Raw genomic sequence first — 14304 nt, forward strand, 5'->3', positions numbered from 1 at the left:
ATTTTAGTCAAACAACCTCATCCCACCCCATTAATTAACAATAAATACCACTTTCTACATATAATGCAAAAGAAGAACATGGTTCTTGTGTTTATACCAAATTCTTTTTGACTGCACATTTTAGTTGTGACATCTGTTATCAAAGTGATACCTGTAAACAGAATACCTGAAGTAGATATAATGGTATCATTCAGCTTTTACTTTCATATAATTGTTAGTTTTATAAAGCTTAAAACTGGGATCAAATTGAATGCAACAGAGTATTTGAAAGCATGTTATTTATAAGACAGAAATAAAATGGTCTTACCTTATTTGGGAAGAAAGGCAATACAAAAAGAAACAAGTAAAAAAGGCAACTGATTTCTCAAAACACATTTTGTTAAGTGACTGGCTTTTAGAACATCATCATCAATGGCCACTAAAACAAGATGAGTAAATTTCAATCTTTTTCTTTTTTGTTTGTGTTTGTTTACTTCCTTAATTTTAATCATACACAAATCTCAATTCAAATAAGGAGTAAGACGAGAATTAATGACATGTTTGCTTTTTACTTACCTCTTCTAATTAAGTTGATCAAGGTGGCCATATAAATGCTTCAAAGCATTTCAGCCAGGGGCCTTGAATGAAAGGGAGAGAATGAGCAAACTGTTCAACTAGTAGTTCGTGAGTGCCGCCAATCACAGTCCCACTGGTGAGCTCCTGCCATGTGTCTGAAGGTGGACACACAAGCTTGAGCCTCTGGGAAATTCAGTGTCACCCCAAGGCACTGGCCGCTACCCTTCCTATACATGGAACACTCGTGCTGTAGATGTGGGGGGTCTGCGAGGAAAAGTGGGCTTCTGTGGAAGACTCTGCAATTGGAAATCATCAGGGATTCTGGGAAGCAGCAGCTACAGCCTCAGAATGGTTGAGGCAGTCTGTCAAATGGTGGCGTCGAGCTGACTTTATGAACACCATGCCTGCTACAGGAAAAAAAAAGCTATTTATTTTAACTTTCTCAGTAACTAGACCTAAAGCCAGGCAGTGGCTGAAATTTGTAAATGCATTATCTAGTCATTGAATATTAAAATTAAAAAAAAAAACTCCAAAAGTACCTAGTTCACCACTGATCCAAATTCATTTAATTTGCTTCCCCAAAATGCATCTCTAGATGTACAAATGTTTCTTTCCTGTTTTAAATGTTCAAGGTTTTGTATTTGTTTTATATATATATATATAAAACAAATATATATAACAAATATATATATATTATATAATCATAAACTATACTGTCTAACCTTAAAGCCAAAAAAAAAAACATAAAACAGAAGTTCTGAAAAGCAATTCATACTAAAAATAAGTCATTTTCCAAGTCATTTTCCTTTATCACCAGTGTGACTTACAATATGTACCCACATCTGTTGTTTCAGATGTTTAAATTATTCATGAGAATTGTAAATATTCTTTATGTGCCTACCAGGATGAAAAACTCTGCCAAGGCAGGTGCAGGGACTAAAAGAATACCCCTTCCTGGTTACTTTTGTTACCTTTATTTAAAAAATAAATAAATAAATCACCCCTGAGAATAAAAACCTCCAAGATATGCCTCTAGTGGTAATTTCTGGAACGGAATAAAACACATTGCTGTACAAAAGGGGAAAGGGGAAAAAAAAAAAAAGCCAAGCAAAGTGCACTGTGTCAATCCTAAGGTGTGTGACATGGCAGTAGGGAGGAGCTTCTTCTCTGTGAACTCCATAAAAATGTCAGCCCAAGGCCACCATGACAGACGGTGCTCCAACCTTCCTGAAGCTGCAGGTGTTGCTCCCGGAGTCCCCGATGGATTTCAGTCGCAGAAGCTTCAATCGAAGCCTGAGTTCCTCCTCGCAGGGCCCTGTGCTCAACTTGAGCAGTTCCCTGTACAGGAGGGGGAGCGTGCAGCGTCTTGGGGCTGCACCCAGCGTTTATGGAGGGGCTGGTGGCCATGGCACCCGCATCTCGACCTCCCGACACGTTGCAAACTATGGGAGCGATCTCAGCGGCGGGGACCTGTTTGCTGGCAATGAGAAAATGGCCATGCAGAACCTCAATGACCGGCTGGCAAGCTACCTAGAAAAAGTGCGGTCCCTTGAGCAGTCCAACTCCAACCTTGAGATGAAGATCAAGCAGTGGTACGAAGCCAACGCGCCCAGCGCAGGCCGTGACTACAGTGCATATTACAAACAAATCCAAGAGCTGCAAAATCAGGTAAGGCCCAATACCTACGGTTTAAAACTATCTCACTGTCGTGCCTCTCCTGATAGCTCAAGAGTTAGGTGGGTCTAAATGCATGTTGTAAAGCAAATTAGGTTGCAATGCTTTCATTGTAAAAATGCCACACCTGTCATCCACCCTTAATATTGGAGCATCTGACTCTGTAACAGGGTGACTTTAAATCAAACTTTTAAAATCCAATTACAATAATTTTATCCTCCAATCTTACAGTCTATCTTTTTCACAGCTTACCGTGTCAGGGATACATGAAGAGTAAACAATTTTTCTGAAAACACCTAACTCTTTATGTATGATAATAAATTTTTCTTAGTTTGTCACCCAATCCCCACTTTTGAAAGTCAGTTCAGGGGATCTTTCTACTTTCAGTCGGGTAAATGTTACAAGTATTTGAATCCTATAGATTTAACAAATAAAGTGATTCAGGGTGGAAATAGGGAAGCAGGAGTATAGATCTTAATGATATCAGAATTTTTAAATGCCCTGTTTAATAATCTGATTAAGAGACCACTTTTACAGTAATAAAATATTCTATTGCTTCCAATTCACGTTTATTGCAATCATATCACGACCTTCACCTCTGTTATCCAAGACAGGTGTATTTTTCTCTATTTTATCTCATATGGAATAAGGGTAGAAGACTTTGCTCCTAATTGAAGATGTCAGACATGACCTGAAGCACTTTTTTTTTTTTTGCTTTACCGTTCTTATCTAATCAAGAAATGTTTCCCTTTCATTTTCATTTCTGTTTTATAATTCATATTTCTTTAGAGCAAAGGCCACTGACTTAGCAGCAGGTCTCTTTTTCTCGAGCCATATCGTAACCTTAAGTGCAATTTTGAATTCAGGTTCTGTAGGAGATTATGTTAGGATTTCTGAAACTATGCACACATGAAGCAATGCTCTTTAAATTAGTCTTCCTGTCAACAGATCATTCTTTCAGGCTATCACTAAAAATGTTCAAAATAAACCAACCATTCTGCCATGTCTCTTGTGATTTCTGAATCAACTTGGAATCATCCCAAATACATAGGCTCGGCCATCAGTCCCGTGTGGCTGGGCAGAGCCAGCATATGAAGGCAGCCCTCTCTCCAAGACTAGATCCACTGAAAGAGACATGTCACAGTAACATCTTCTACAAGTAGACTTCTGGCCTGCATGCATGTTAGAGAACTCGCCCACTAGTTAACCACTTCTTAGGACCCGGGGCTTATCCATCCTGATATCCCTAGATCCTAACCACCCTATCATATGGCAAGTGTTCTTTCACCAAGTGTCAATGCTTATGGACACTAACGAGGCACAGAGTACCTGCTGGGCATGGGGAAATTAGGAGGAAACAGAGATGGACAAAGCTACCACTCAGAGTGGTCAATGCTGACGAGGAAAGCTATGCAGGGCACTGAAAGCAAGGGCTGGTCATTTCACCTCTGCTCTGAGGATGTCACTGAAGGCTGCCTTGAAGCCACATTGCTTAAACTGAGATGTGAAAAAGACGTGGGAGTTCGCCAGTGGAGAGGAGCGACAGGAATGTTCCAGACAGGAACAACATTAAAGACAAGGCACTTAATAAAGCTTGATGACCCAAGTTGATTGAAAGTCTCCTTTTGTAAATAATGAGAAAGTGGGCCAAACCCTGGGGACCAGAGTTCACTTAATGCATTTTTTATATGAAATAACCATGTTATTATTCCTCATACATATTCTTATGTGGAGATTCTTGACATGAACATCTTTGATGTAATGGTGGGTATATCTGAGAATAAACCCAATCTTTTTAAACTCCTATCCACTTGAAAGTGTCTTTTCTGTGTTTTTTCCCCAGATTACAGACGCTCAGTTGCAAAATGCTCGATGTGTCCTGCAGATTGATAATGCTAAACTGGCTGTTGAAGACTTCAGACTGAAGTAGGTGCTCTAAAACCACAGCAAAACTTACAGGAAAAGAATTCCTTTTAGTAGTCCTTCAGAAATCCACATTGTTGGTGGAGAAACTGCCATTAAATGTTTTCAGAATCATAAGACATAAGGGATGTTAGAAGCTACCTGATCCAGCCCAACACCTCTCTTCCACAGTCTTAAGATTTGGCCACCTAGTTCATAGCAGAATACCTCCGATAATTGCTACTGCTCTTGTTGGTTAGCTCTGGTTGCCCAAACATTCTTTTTCAGAAACCTGGCATCTGCCTTTTCACCCACTGAATCTTATCCTGTCCTTTGGCTTAATAACAAAACAGCTTGAAATTCCTTTTCTGTACAAATGTTCTTCTGTTACCTAAAGAGAGTCAGCTGTCTACATTTAGTGAACCTCCAAGCAGATACCCAGATTCCTTCAAGAACCTACATGTATGGTGACCCTCGATACTTACTAGTTTACCAGTGTTTTACAATATTGTTTGACCAACCAAAGAGCTAAGACCTATGATCAATGCATTTCCAATGTGTTCACTTGCTTTGAGTCCTGGAATGCATGTGATCAAACTACTCCCACACTGGGGCTTCCTCATCCTGAATCTGTATCAACAAAAAAAGTCCTTTGTGGCTTAGAAGGGTAGCATTTTAATGCTAAAGGGATTAAAAAGAAGGAAATGGGGGGGGGTTATGGCTCAGTGGAGAGCTCCTCTCCAGAGACCTTGGGTTTGATCCTCAGCACCATGTAAAAACATAAATTAGTGAAATAAAGGTATTGTGACCAACTATAAAATAAATATTTTTTTAAAAAAAGAAGGAAATGGGAAAGTATATCTGAAGATTAAAGCAGTAAAAGTTCATTAATTCCAGTTTTACAGGTCAGCATCAGAGCGATCCACTGCATTATCATTGTTTTAAAGTTTGCTATTTTTTAAAAATGAGGATCTCTAAGAATGCAGAGGAGGATATCTGACCATTCGAGGCACATCTGTTTACTAAGTAATAAAAATAAATGGATCATGTGCTTTCATTAAGCAAAGCCAGCCATAATTAATATCAATAATAAGAATCATTTTCTAACACAATAATTAAAACAAATGTTTGAAATTTTTCTTTTAATATATCTGGACACGGTGGCTCAAGCTAATCATTCCAGTGGCTCTGGAGGCTAAGATAGGAGGCTCTCAAGTTCAAGTTCAGCCTCAGCAACTTAGCAAGGCCCTAATGCAACTTAATAAGACCATGTCTCAATAAAAAACAAAAAGGGCTGGGGATGTAGCTCAGTGGTTAAGCACCCCTGGGTTAAACCTCCAGTGCAAAAAAAAAAAAAAAAAAAAAACTTAAAGAATGTAGAAACTTTTTAAGTTATTGCAAATCACAGAGATTACATTATGGAGCAAATTATCTGATTCCTAGATTCTCATGCATATTTCATAAATGTGTAAAGGGAGACATTATAAAGTATTGCAACTGATCACATATTCCACATAAAAAAATCTATCTCACTATATTAGATTCTCTCTCCTATAATGACTTCAGAAGGGCTCAGCCTCAGCTGTCTCTGCACACTAATTCATTCACAGGTTTGAGACTGAGAGGGGGATGCGCCTAACAGTGGAGGCTGATCTCCAAGGCTTGAGTAGGGTCTTTGATGATCTAACCCTAAGAAAGACAGACTTGGAGGTCCAGATTGAAGAGCTGAACAAAGACCTGATTCTCCTCAAAAAAGAGCATCAGGAGGTGAGAAAATGATCAGAACTGGTTCTGGGGATGATGGAATGGCTCCAATAAGAAGAAGAAAGAGGAGGAGGAGGAGCAACAGGGGAGGAGGAACGGTTGGTGGTGGTGGTGGTAGTGACCAGGATGAAGATGTCAATAATGATGGCAGCCCTCGCTCCTTTTCATAAGGCTGCTCTAGGTCAGATGACATAGAGCAATACCTGGACCCCAGAAGCCAGGCATAAGTTTTTATTCTCCTTTTTTACGCATCCCCAATGAAAGCAGTCATAGACGTCTTCTGTCTTCTCTGTCCAGCCTTATCTAAGAATGTGCTCCACACTAAAGTCAGGATTTTCACTCTCTTAGGAAGTGGACGTCCTGCGCCGGCAGCTGGGCAATACCGTCAATGTGGAACTGGATGCTGCTCCAGGCCTGAACCTCGGTGACATCATGAATGAGATGAGACAGAAATATGAAGTCATGGCCCAGAAGAACCTTCAAGAGGCCAAAGAACAGTTTGAGAGACAGGTAACAGAATACTTCCCCAGTGTGAGCAAATGCATAGAAGCTGCCTTCTCAAAGGAGATCACTTGCTTCCTTGCTCCTTCCTTTCTTCCTCCCTTCTTTCCTTCCTGCTTTCCTTCCTTTCCTTACTCATATATTTTTTTTTCCATTCTTGGAATTTCAGACGGAAGCTCTGCAGCAACAAGTCCTAGTGAACACGGAAGAGCTAAAAGGAACGGAGAGTCAAGTTACAGAGCTGAGACGTACCTATCAGAACCTAGAGATAGAACTCCAGACCCATCTCAGCATGGTAAAGCACAGCTCCCTCCCACTTTGCAATCCAGCGAGTGTTTACCAAGTGTGAGGAACCCTGGGAATGCAAAGACCTCTAAGAAATAACCTCTCCCCTGGCAAAGCCAACGGGGAAACAGGTCAAACAACTAGTAAGAATTAAAAGACAGAAAGAAATCGAGGAAAGGGCAACGCACTGCCCAATGCAGAGGGAAGAGTAGATCTGGGAGATTTCACCTGGAAGGTGGCGTGTAAGCTAGGTCTTAAAAGTTGAGTGAATTTTAAAGCTGGAGAATAGGAGTCAAGACATTGCAAGCGAAGCAAATTGGCCAGCCCCTGGTAAGTGATACTGTGGTCACCAACAACACCACGTTCATCATGGGGTGGCTGCAACCCTGCTCCATGACACTGGGGCAAGGCTAAAAGAGTGGGCTGGATATGGGACACCCCCAGTGTTGTGGCAGGAAGAGGATCAATGGCAGGGCCACTTGTCAACTTCACCTGCATTTCTTTAGCTGGAGAAAGTCACATGACCAGCCCCGGCATCAATAGGCCAAGGAAGTGTAATTCTCCGTTTCTAACACAAATCACGTGGCCAATCCTAATGAAGGGATTGGAGGCAGGGTGGGGAAGCAAATACTGAGAACAGTAACACAATGTAACACACAGAGGGAACCAGGTGGGTGCAAAGTTGAAAACCACAAAGGATCCTGGTTGAGTCTGCCTACATGGAAAAGAGACAGAAAGGGCTGGAAACTGATACCCACTGAGACTAGCTGCAGAAATTCTTCCCAAGAGAAATTAAAATCGAGTCATCTCCTACATCTAGTCTTCCATAAGGAACACCCTGCCTGTCTTGTGCTCCTAGAAAGAATCTCTGGAACACACACTGGAGGACACCAAGGCTCGCTACAGCAACCAGCTGGCCAGCATCCAGGGGCGGCTGAGCTCTCTAGAGTCCCAGCTGATGCAGATTCGGAGTGACTCAGAACGCCAGAGCAACGAATACAGTATTCTTCTTGACATAAAGACCAGGCTCGAGCAGGAAATTGCTACTTACCGCCGCCTTCTGGAAGGAGAAGATGTAAAGTAAGGCTCCTAGAATCAAGTAATACGTGTCCACAGCTGTGAGCTATTCTAGTTTGCTCTCCACCACTCATTACCCAGCACCAAGGCAATCATAGCACAAAAGCAATTACACACACACACACACACACACACACACACACACACACAGAACATCAAGACAAAACTATACCCAAAAGTAACACACACACCCAAAATACCATGTATGGCCTTCTTGAAGTCATATGGTAGAAATGAATTAGAAGATGGTTATCTAAGACATACAGATGACGCTTATGTTCGTTTTTATGATTGGTATATAACTGAAAGCACAATAACTTTTTAAAAATTTTCCTTGAGGGCTCACAAAGTAATCAGCAGGTCCCAGAGGTTCATGGGAACCAATCTGGGAACCATCAATGTTAGAGCAATATAGTCTGCAAAGACTATACCCAGGGACATCGAGACAATGTAGTCTGCAAAGACTACACCCAAGGACCCAAGACTTGAGCTTCTATTCTGTTGTTTTAATAACAAAAATTTCCAGAATATGTCCAGTGGGTCAGTTTTGAAGCTACGTATTTTTCAAGTTAAAAAGCAGATCATTCAAGTTTGAAATAATGAGCCTTGTCAAAGGGGGAAAAAAATAGAAAAACAGCATCCAAACATATCACTCAACTTGGCTTTGAAATAGAAAAGACAGGAGAGCACTCCATTTTCAAACTGGCAATAATACTTTCTTCTTTTTTTTTTTCTTTCTTTTCCAAAAAAAAAAAAATCAAAGAAATGTGCAACTTCAATTAAGCAACCCGGAGGAGAGAGGTAAGTATTCCACGGTTTTGCACTTTTTCTCTGACTCTGAAATCTCAGCAGCTATCCAGTAATTCCATGTGGGAATTTATCCCTATGGTGGGATCATTGTCTTGGCCCTTGTTATTGCTGTCTTGAGAGCCTGAAAAGGAAAGAGAAAACTCAAATGTGAACTTTACTTATTTCAAAATCATGTATTTCAGTTTGGGGTGGAAAGAGTAAGAAATTTATAAATTGGGGGAAGGGTGGTGAATTTTCAACATGTATTTGTAAAATGAATTTAAGATTATTTAAGAAAAAGGATGAGTTCAACTTCTTTATTCTAAAAGAAGGAAATAATAAATATGAAATAATAATAATAATTTAAAGTTGAATTTCACAAATCATGGACATGGGCCTGAATTAACATTATTGTCTGATATGCACTCAGATGTAAAGAAAACCAGGAAGATTAAGACAGTCGTGCAAGAAGTAGTGGATGGCAAGGTTGTGTCATCGGAAGTCCAAGAGGTGGAAGAAAGTATATAAAGAGCTGCCAGAAGGAGACGCTGCTGAGGTTTCAAAAGAAACGTGGCTGTGATTTTTTTACTTCCTAGAAGAAAGTGGCCATCTAAAAACACTCTTCATACTTTGTAGTGATCAGAAGGGGGAAGGGGAAGCCTATTTATCAGTCTGTGTAATTAAGTATAAACCTTTTATCAGAGGAGCTGCAAATTGCCTGCAAAAATGAAATCCAATGAGCTCTAAAATATTTAAAACACCATTACTGCCAGCTTTATCTAGGAGCACATCTATTACAAGCTTTAGATGCTAATATCAATTATACACATTTCCATAATTCTAAACCTCACCAGAGCAGAGAAGTCTATGCAAATTGCAAATAAACCTCTGTCTCTGTTTTGTTTTGTTTTTTCCTATTTCTGAATTGCTAAATCTCCTTTTGGGAGCTCCTGGGTTCTTAATTGAGCCAATTTCTTGGTTAATCTTGTTGGGTTTTTCAGGATCAGTACAATTCTGCCACCTTTAATCTATGACTGCTTTCCCCTCGTCGTCTTTACTGCTTTTTAAAATTCAGCCCAGCTCCTTGAATAATTTGAGAGTCAAATTCCAATCACAGATGCTAAGCAGCAGAAGAATGAGGCACACACACCATGCTTGTAATGAGAGAGACCCTTCTCAAGGCAGACCGCATCTCCTTTTGAAAATAAACTGCTTAAAATCATCGAGTGCCCTCTTTCTTTATGTGCCGAATGTATATTTTGAAATGCTTCTCACCGTTTTTAAGTAACAGCTTTACTGAAATGTAATTCACACTCAGAAATCCACCTGTGTAATGGGTATAATTTAGTGGCCTTTGATGATGTTCACAGGATTGTGCAGCCATCACCACTATCTAACTTTATCACCCACCAAATTCACTCCCATTCCCATTCTGCATTCCCTCCATCCCCTGAAAACCATTAACCTATTTCCTCTCTCAACAAATTTGCCTATTGTGGATGTTTCATATGAATGGAATTATACAGTGTGATCTTTTGTACACAAATGTTCGAAGCATTGTTAGTCAAAATGGCTCAAAAGTGAAAATATGCATACTGTATTCTCACCACTTTTGCATCTTAGTGAGTGATAACTGCCTGTGAATGTTTATAGGAAAAATTAATTTGCCTAGTATAGTTGTATACTAGTGAATTGATTGGTTCGTCAAACTTAAAATTTTTTATAGAAGTTTCCAAATTATTAGGATAGTGAGTTTGAATATTTTATGGGATATAATGATGTAGCTCACCTAAAAGTAATAATATCTGCCAGTTATTTTTTTTAATTTTTAATTTTTATTTTTAATTATACATGACTGTAGAAAGTATTTTGACATATCTTACATACATAGAGTATAACTTCCCATTTTGGTGGTTGTACATGATGTTACACTGGTTGTGTAATCATATATGAACATAGAAAAGTTATGTCTGATTCATTCTACTGTCTTTCCCATTCCCATCCATCCTATCTCCCCCACCGCTTCCCCCTTGTCCAATCCAGTGAACCCTCATTCCTACTTTCCTGTCCCCACCAATTGTGAATCAGCATCCACATATCAGAGAGGACAGTCAACCTTTGATTTTTGTGGGATTGGCTTATTTCACTTAGCATGACAGTCTCTAGTTCCATCCATTTACCAGCAAATCCCATAATTTTAGTCTTCTTTAAGGCTGAGTAATATTCCATTGTGTATATGTACCACCTTTTCTTTTTCCATTCACCTGTTGAAGGACACCTAGATTGGTCCCATTGCTTAGCTATTGTTAATTGGGCTGCTATAAACATGGATGTGCAATAAACATTGATGTCGCTGTAGTATGCTGATTTTAAGTCCTTTAGGTATCTGCCAAGGAGTGAGATAACTGGGTCAAATGGGGGGTTCCATTCCAAGTTGTCTGAGGAATATCCAGACTGGTTTCCATAGTGGTTGCACCAGTTTGTAGTCCCACCAGCAATTTATGAGTGTGCCTCTTTCCCTGCATCTTCACCAACATTTATTTTTATTTGTATTCTTGATAATTGCCATTCTGACTGGAGTGAGATAAAAATCTCAATGTAGTTTTAACTGCATTTTTCTAATTGCTAGTGATGTTGAACTTTTTTCATATTTTTGTTGACAGATCGTATTTCTTCTGTGAAGTGTCTCTTCAGTTCCTTTGCCCATTAATTGACTGGGTTATTTGTTTTGGGGTGTTTTAACTTTTTTGAGTTTTTACATATCCTGGAAGTTAATGCTCTATCTGAGATGCAGGAGGCAAAGATTGTCTCCCATTCCGTAGGCTCCCTCTTCATGTTCTTTTTATCTTTTTTGATTTTTTTTTTAGTTGTAGATAGACACAATATCTTCATTTATTTATTTTTATGCGGTGCTGAGGATCGAACCCAGGGCCTCACATGTGCTAGGCAAGCGCTCTACCACTGAGCCACCACCCCAGCCTCCTCTTCATGTTCTTGATTGCTTCCTTTGCTGTGAAGAAGCTTTAATTGGATACCATCCCATTTATTGATTCTTGATTTTACTCTTTGCACTTTAGGAGTGTTGTTGAGGAATTCAGTAGCTAAGCCCACATGATGGAGATATTTGAGCCTACTTTTTCTTCTAGTGTCTGCCAGTTATTGAGTACTGTGAGCCAAACGGTGTGGCAAGTATTTCCCACATTTCTCATGGAACTCCCACAATAATCTTATACCAATATACAACAAATAGCAACTTCATGTGGCTGCACCTTATTATATTATATCCATTTTATTTGTGGGTATTTTATATGAAAACACAAGAGAAGTACTTTCCCCAAGTCACGACTACCAAGTAGCAAAGCAAGATGGAACCTCAGGCTGTTTCTAAAGCCATGACACCCTCTTAAGCAATAGGCAATATGTGATCCTCTTTTGAAGTAGGCATTTGCCTCCCCTGGGTTGCTTTGTTATTTTTCTAATTGCCATTTTCATGAGCCAAATATAAGAGCCAGCATGGCACTTGTCCAGCTTGGTTAGCTAACATCACGAGCACAAGACTTGATTCAGCATGACTTTTGTCAGGAAAGATATTTTCATTCCTTTGCTTTTCTGAAGAAGTAATGAGGATGCAGCCTTGTTTATTCCTTACTTTCCTTCCAAGTCATGCCAACTGGTAATTACTTTGGGCATGAGGTTAATGTTTTTTCCTGGGTTTTTGCAATACTCAATTCAGTTCATCCCTTTTTCTCACCATCTCCTCTTGTTTTCTCATGATCTGTTCTTTGAGTTAATGTGAACTTACTTTTTAGAGAAAAACAAACTTAAAAATCATACCAAAAAAAAAAAAAAGACGTTAACAATTCTGAAGTGAATTCTCTTCCACCTACGAAGACACACTTCAGGATGATCTGAAGCTTTGATATGCAAATACCAGAGACTATGAATCTGGTTAATAAAAGACGTATCAAGATGCGTTTGAAATTGATTAGGCATGACCACTGACATGTGGCAATAATGACACTTGGTTAAAAGAGGTAGGTCAGTTATTCTTAAATCAGATTCTCCCCCTGTTTTTTGATCTATCTCTAGTTTCTTTCAAGCAATCTTTCAAAGAAAGTAGCTGAGACCAAACAGACATGCAGAACCAGAGGGCAGGTTTCTAATTCCAGTTCTGCCAGTAGTTTCTATGTGAAAGTGACACATTAACCTTTGTGTCTGTGTATTCATCTTCTACAGATTAAAAACTGGAACAGCACAAATCTATTTCTGACGGGTAGCCAGACCCAGGGAAGATCTGTAGTCCTTAGATTCAGGACTGCAGGTGATCACACATTAGAATCATCATCCATGTATTCCGTCGCCAAAGTGAAATCATTAATGCAGAAGTGGAGCTTAAAAACTCAGAGAAAACCCCTCCACCGAGGTTAGGATGGAGATAGCTATTTTTTCTGAGCTCTGGGGATTGTTTCTATACTGAGCCCTACCACAGTGAAAAAGGAGACTGATACCAAGTGACATTCCTGGACACCTTCTTCTCTCACCTTTACTCACTCAGAGTTGGTTTCAAGTACCTGATTACACCCCCAAGTAACAATTGCAGCTTAAAGCAGTAATTCAGAATGTCCATTTTCAAATACCCTTTCAAGCATCTTTTTTCTTCTCTCTGAGGTTCACTTCCAAAATTCCCCTCACTGGGATATTATTTTATCCTGCTCCTCTCCACGACTATACACTGCCTCTAGAATCCTCCCCTGCTTCAAGATCCATGGAGCGCTTAAATCCAGAACTCAGGACCATTCATCATGACCCCTTGGGATCTTGTTTATCATCAGCTCAAAAGCACACTATAAATCAACATACTATAGTAATGCAGCCACGTCAATATTCATAGCAGCTCAATTCACAGTAGCTAAACTGTGGAAGAAACCTAGATGGATGGATAAAGAAACTGTGGTATATATACACAATGGAATATTACTTTGCATTAAAAGAGAATAAAATTATGGCATTTGAAGGTAAATGGATGGAGTTGGAGAATATCATGCTAAGTGAAGCAAGCCAATCCCCAAAATCAAAGGCTGAATATTCTCTCTGATAAGTGGATACTGATCCATAATGGGGAGTGCGGAGGCATGGGGAAAATGGAGGAACTTTAATTCGGCAAAGGGGAAGGAGCATAGGGAGGTTGCACAGGGGCAGGAAAGATGGTGGAATGAGATGGACATCATAACCCTAGGTACACATATGACTGCACTTATAACATGATGCTACATGATGTACAACCATATAAATATAAAGTTGTGCTGCAATTGTGTGCAATGAGTCAAAATGCATTCTGCTGTCATATATACCTATTTAAAATAAATAAGTTTTTTTAAAAAAAAAAAAAAGCACAACATAAAACATAGGCAATCCAATATTCTTTATTCACTCCTAGGATTTTAAAATGTTATTCAAAGCAAGAGATGTTACAGCCCAAGTATCAGTGAACTGCAGAAAGTGACAGGTCTATCTTTCAGGGAAAGAACTCAGATGAAAAATCCTGCCATCAAAGACCAGGAAGCTAATCCAGCTGACATGAAAGGAGTACACACTTTTATCTAATTAAAAAAAAATCTAAAGATTTTTAAATGCCACATAAATAATTTTCTCAATGGTGTATATTCCCTAAAATTCACAACAGTGGAAGATATATTATTCTTTTTTCCTTCTTGTTTGCAGTGCTCCGGGTGGAACCCAGGGCCTCACACATGCCAG

General features: G+C 39.5%; 1 protein-coding gene across 1 annotated transcript; it reads left to right on the forward strand.

Annotated features, from left to right (window-relative positions):
* Positions 1-1307: 1307 nt before the first annotated feature.
* Positions 1308-9755, forward strand: Krt20 (keratin 20). The gene is made up of 8 exons (XM_078042045.1): positions 1308-2223; positions 4073-4155; positions 5742-5898; positions 6244-6405; positions 6566-6691; positions 7541-7761; positions 8522-8559; positions 8978-9755. The coding sequence occupies exons 1-8, from the start codon at positions 1759-1761 to the stop codon at positions 9073-9075; spliced, it is 1350 nt and encodes a 449-aa protein (XP_077898171.1). The 5' UTR covers positions 1308-1758; the 3' UTR covers positions 9076-9755.
* Positions 9756-14304: the final 4549 nt, after the last annotated feature.

This window comes from Ictidomys tridecemlineatus, chromosome 3 (genome assembly GCF_052094955.1).
Source record: "Ictidomys tridecemlineatus isolate mIctTri1 chromosome 3, mIctTri1.hap1, whole genome shotgun sequence".
In the NCBI taxonomy this organism is placed as follows: domain Eukaryota; kingdom Metazoa; phylum Chordata; class Mammalia; order Rodentia; family Sciuridae; genus Ictidomys; species Ictidomys tridecemlineatus.

Bases quoted from the DNA above. Each gene is read 5' to 3' on its own strand.
- Krt20 (XM_078042045.1), top strand. From the start codon at position 1,759: ATGACAGACGGTGCTCCAACCTTCCTGAAGCTGCAGGTGTTGCTCCCG. The intron at 4,156-5,741 runs GTAGGTGCTCTA...ATTCATTCACAG, and splicing joins GTTGAAGACTTCAGACTGAA to GTTTGAGACTGAGAGGGGGA. The intron at 7,762-8,521 runs GTAAGGCTCCTA...AAAAAATCAAAG, and splicing joins CTGGAAGGAGAAGATGTAAA to AAATGTGCAACTTCAATTAA.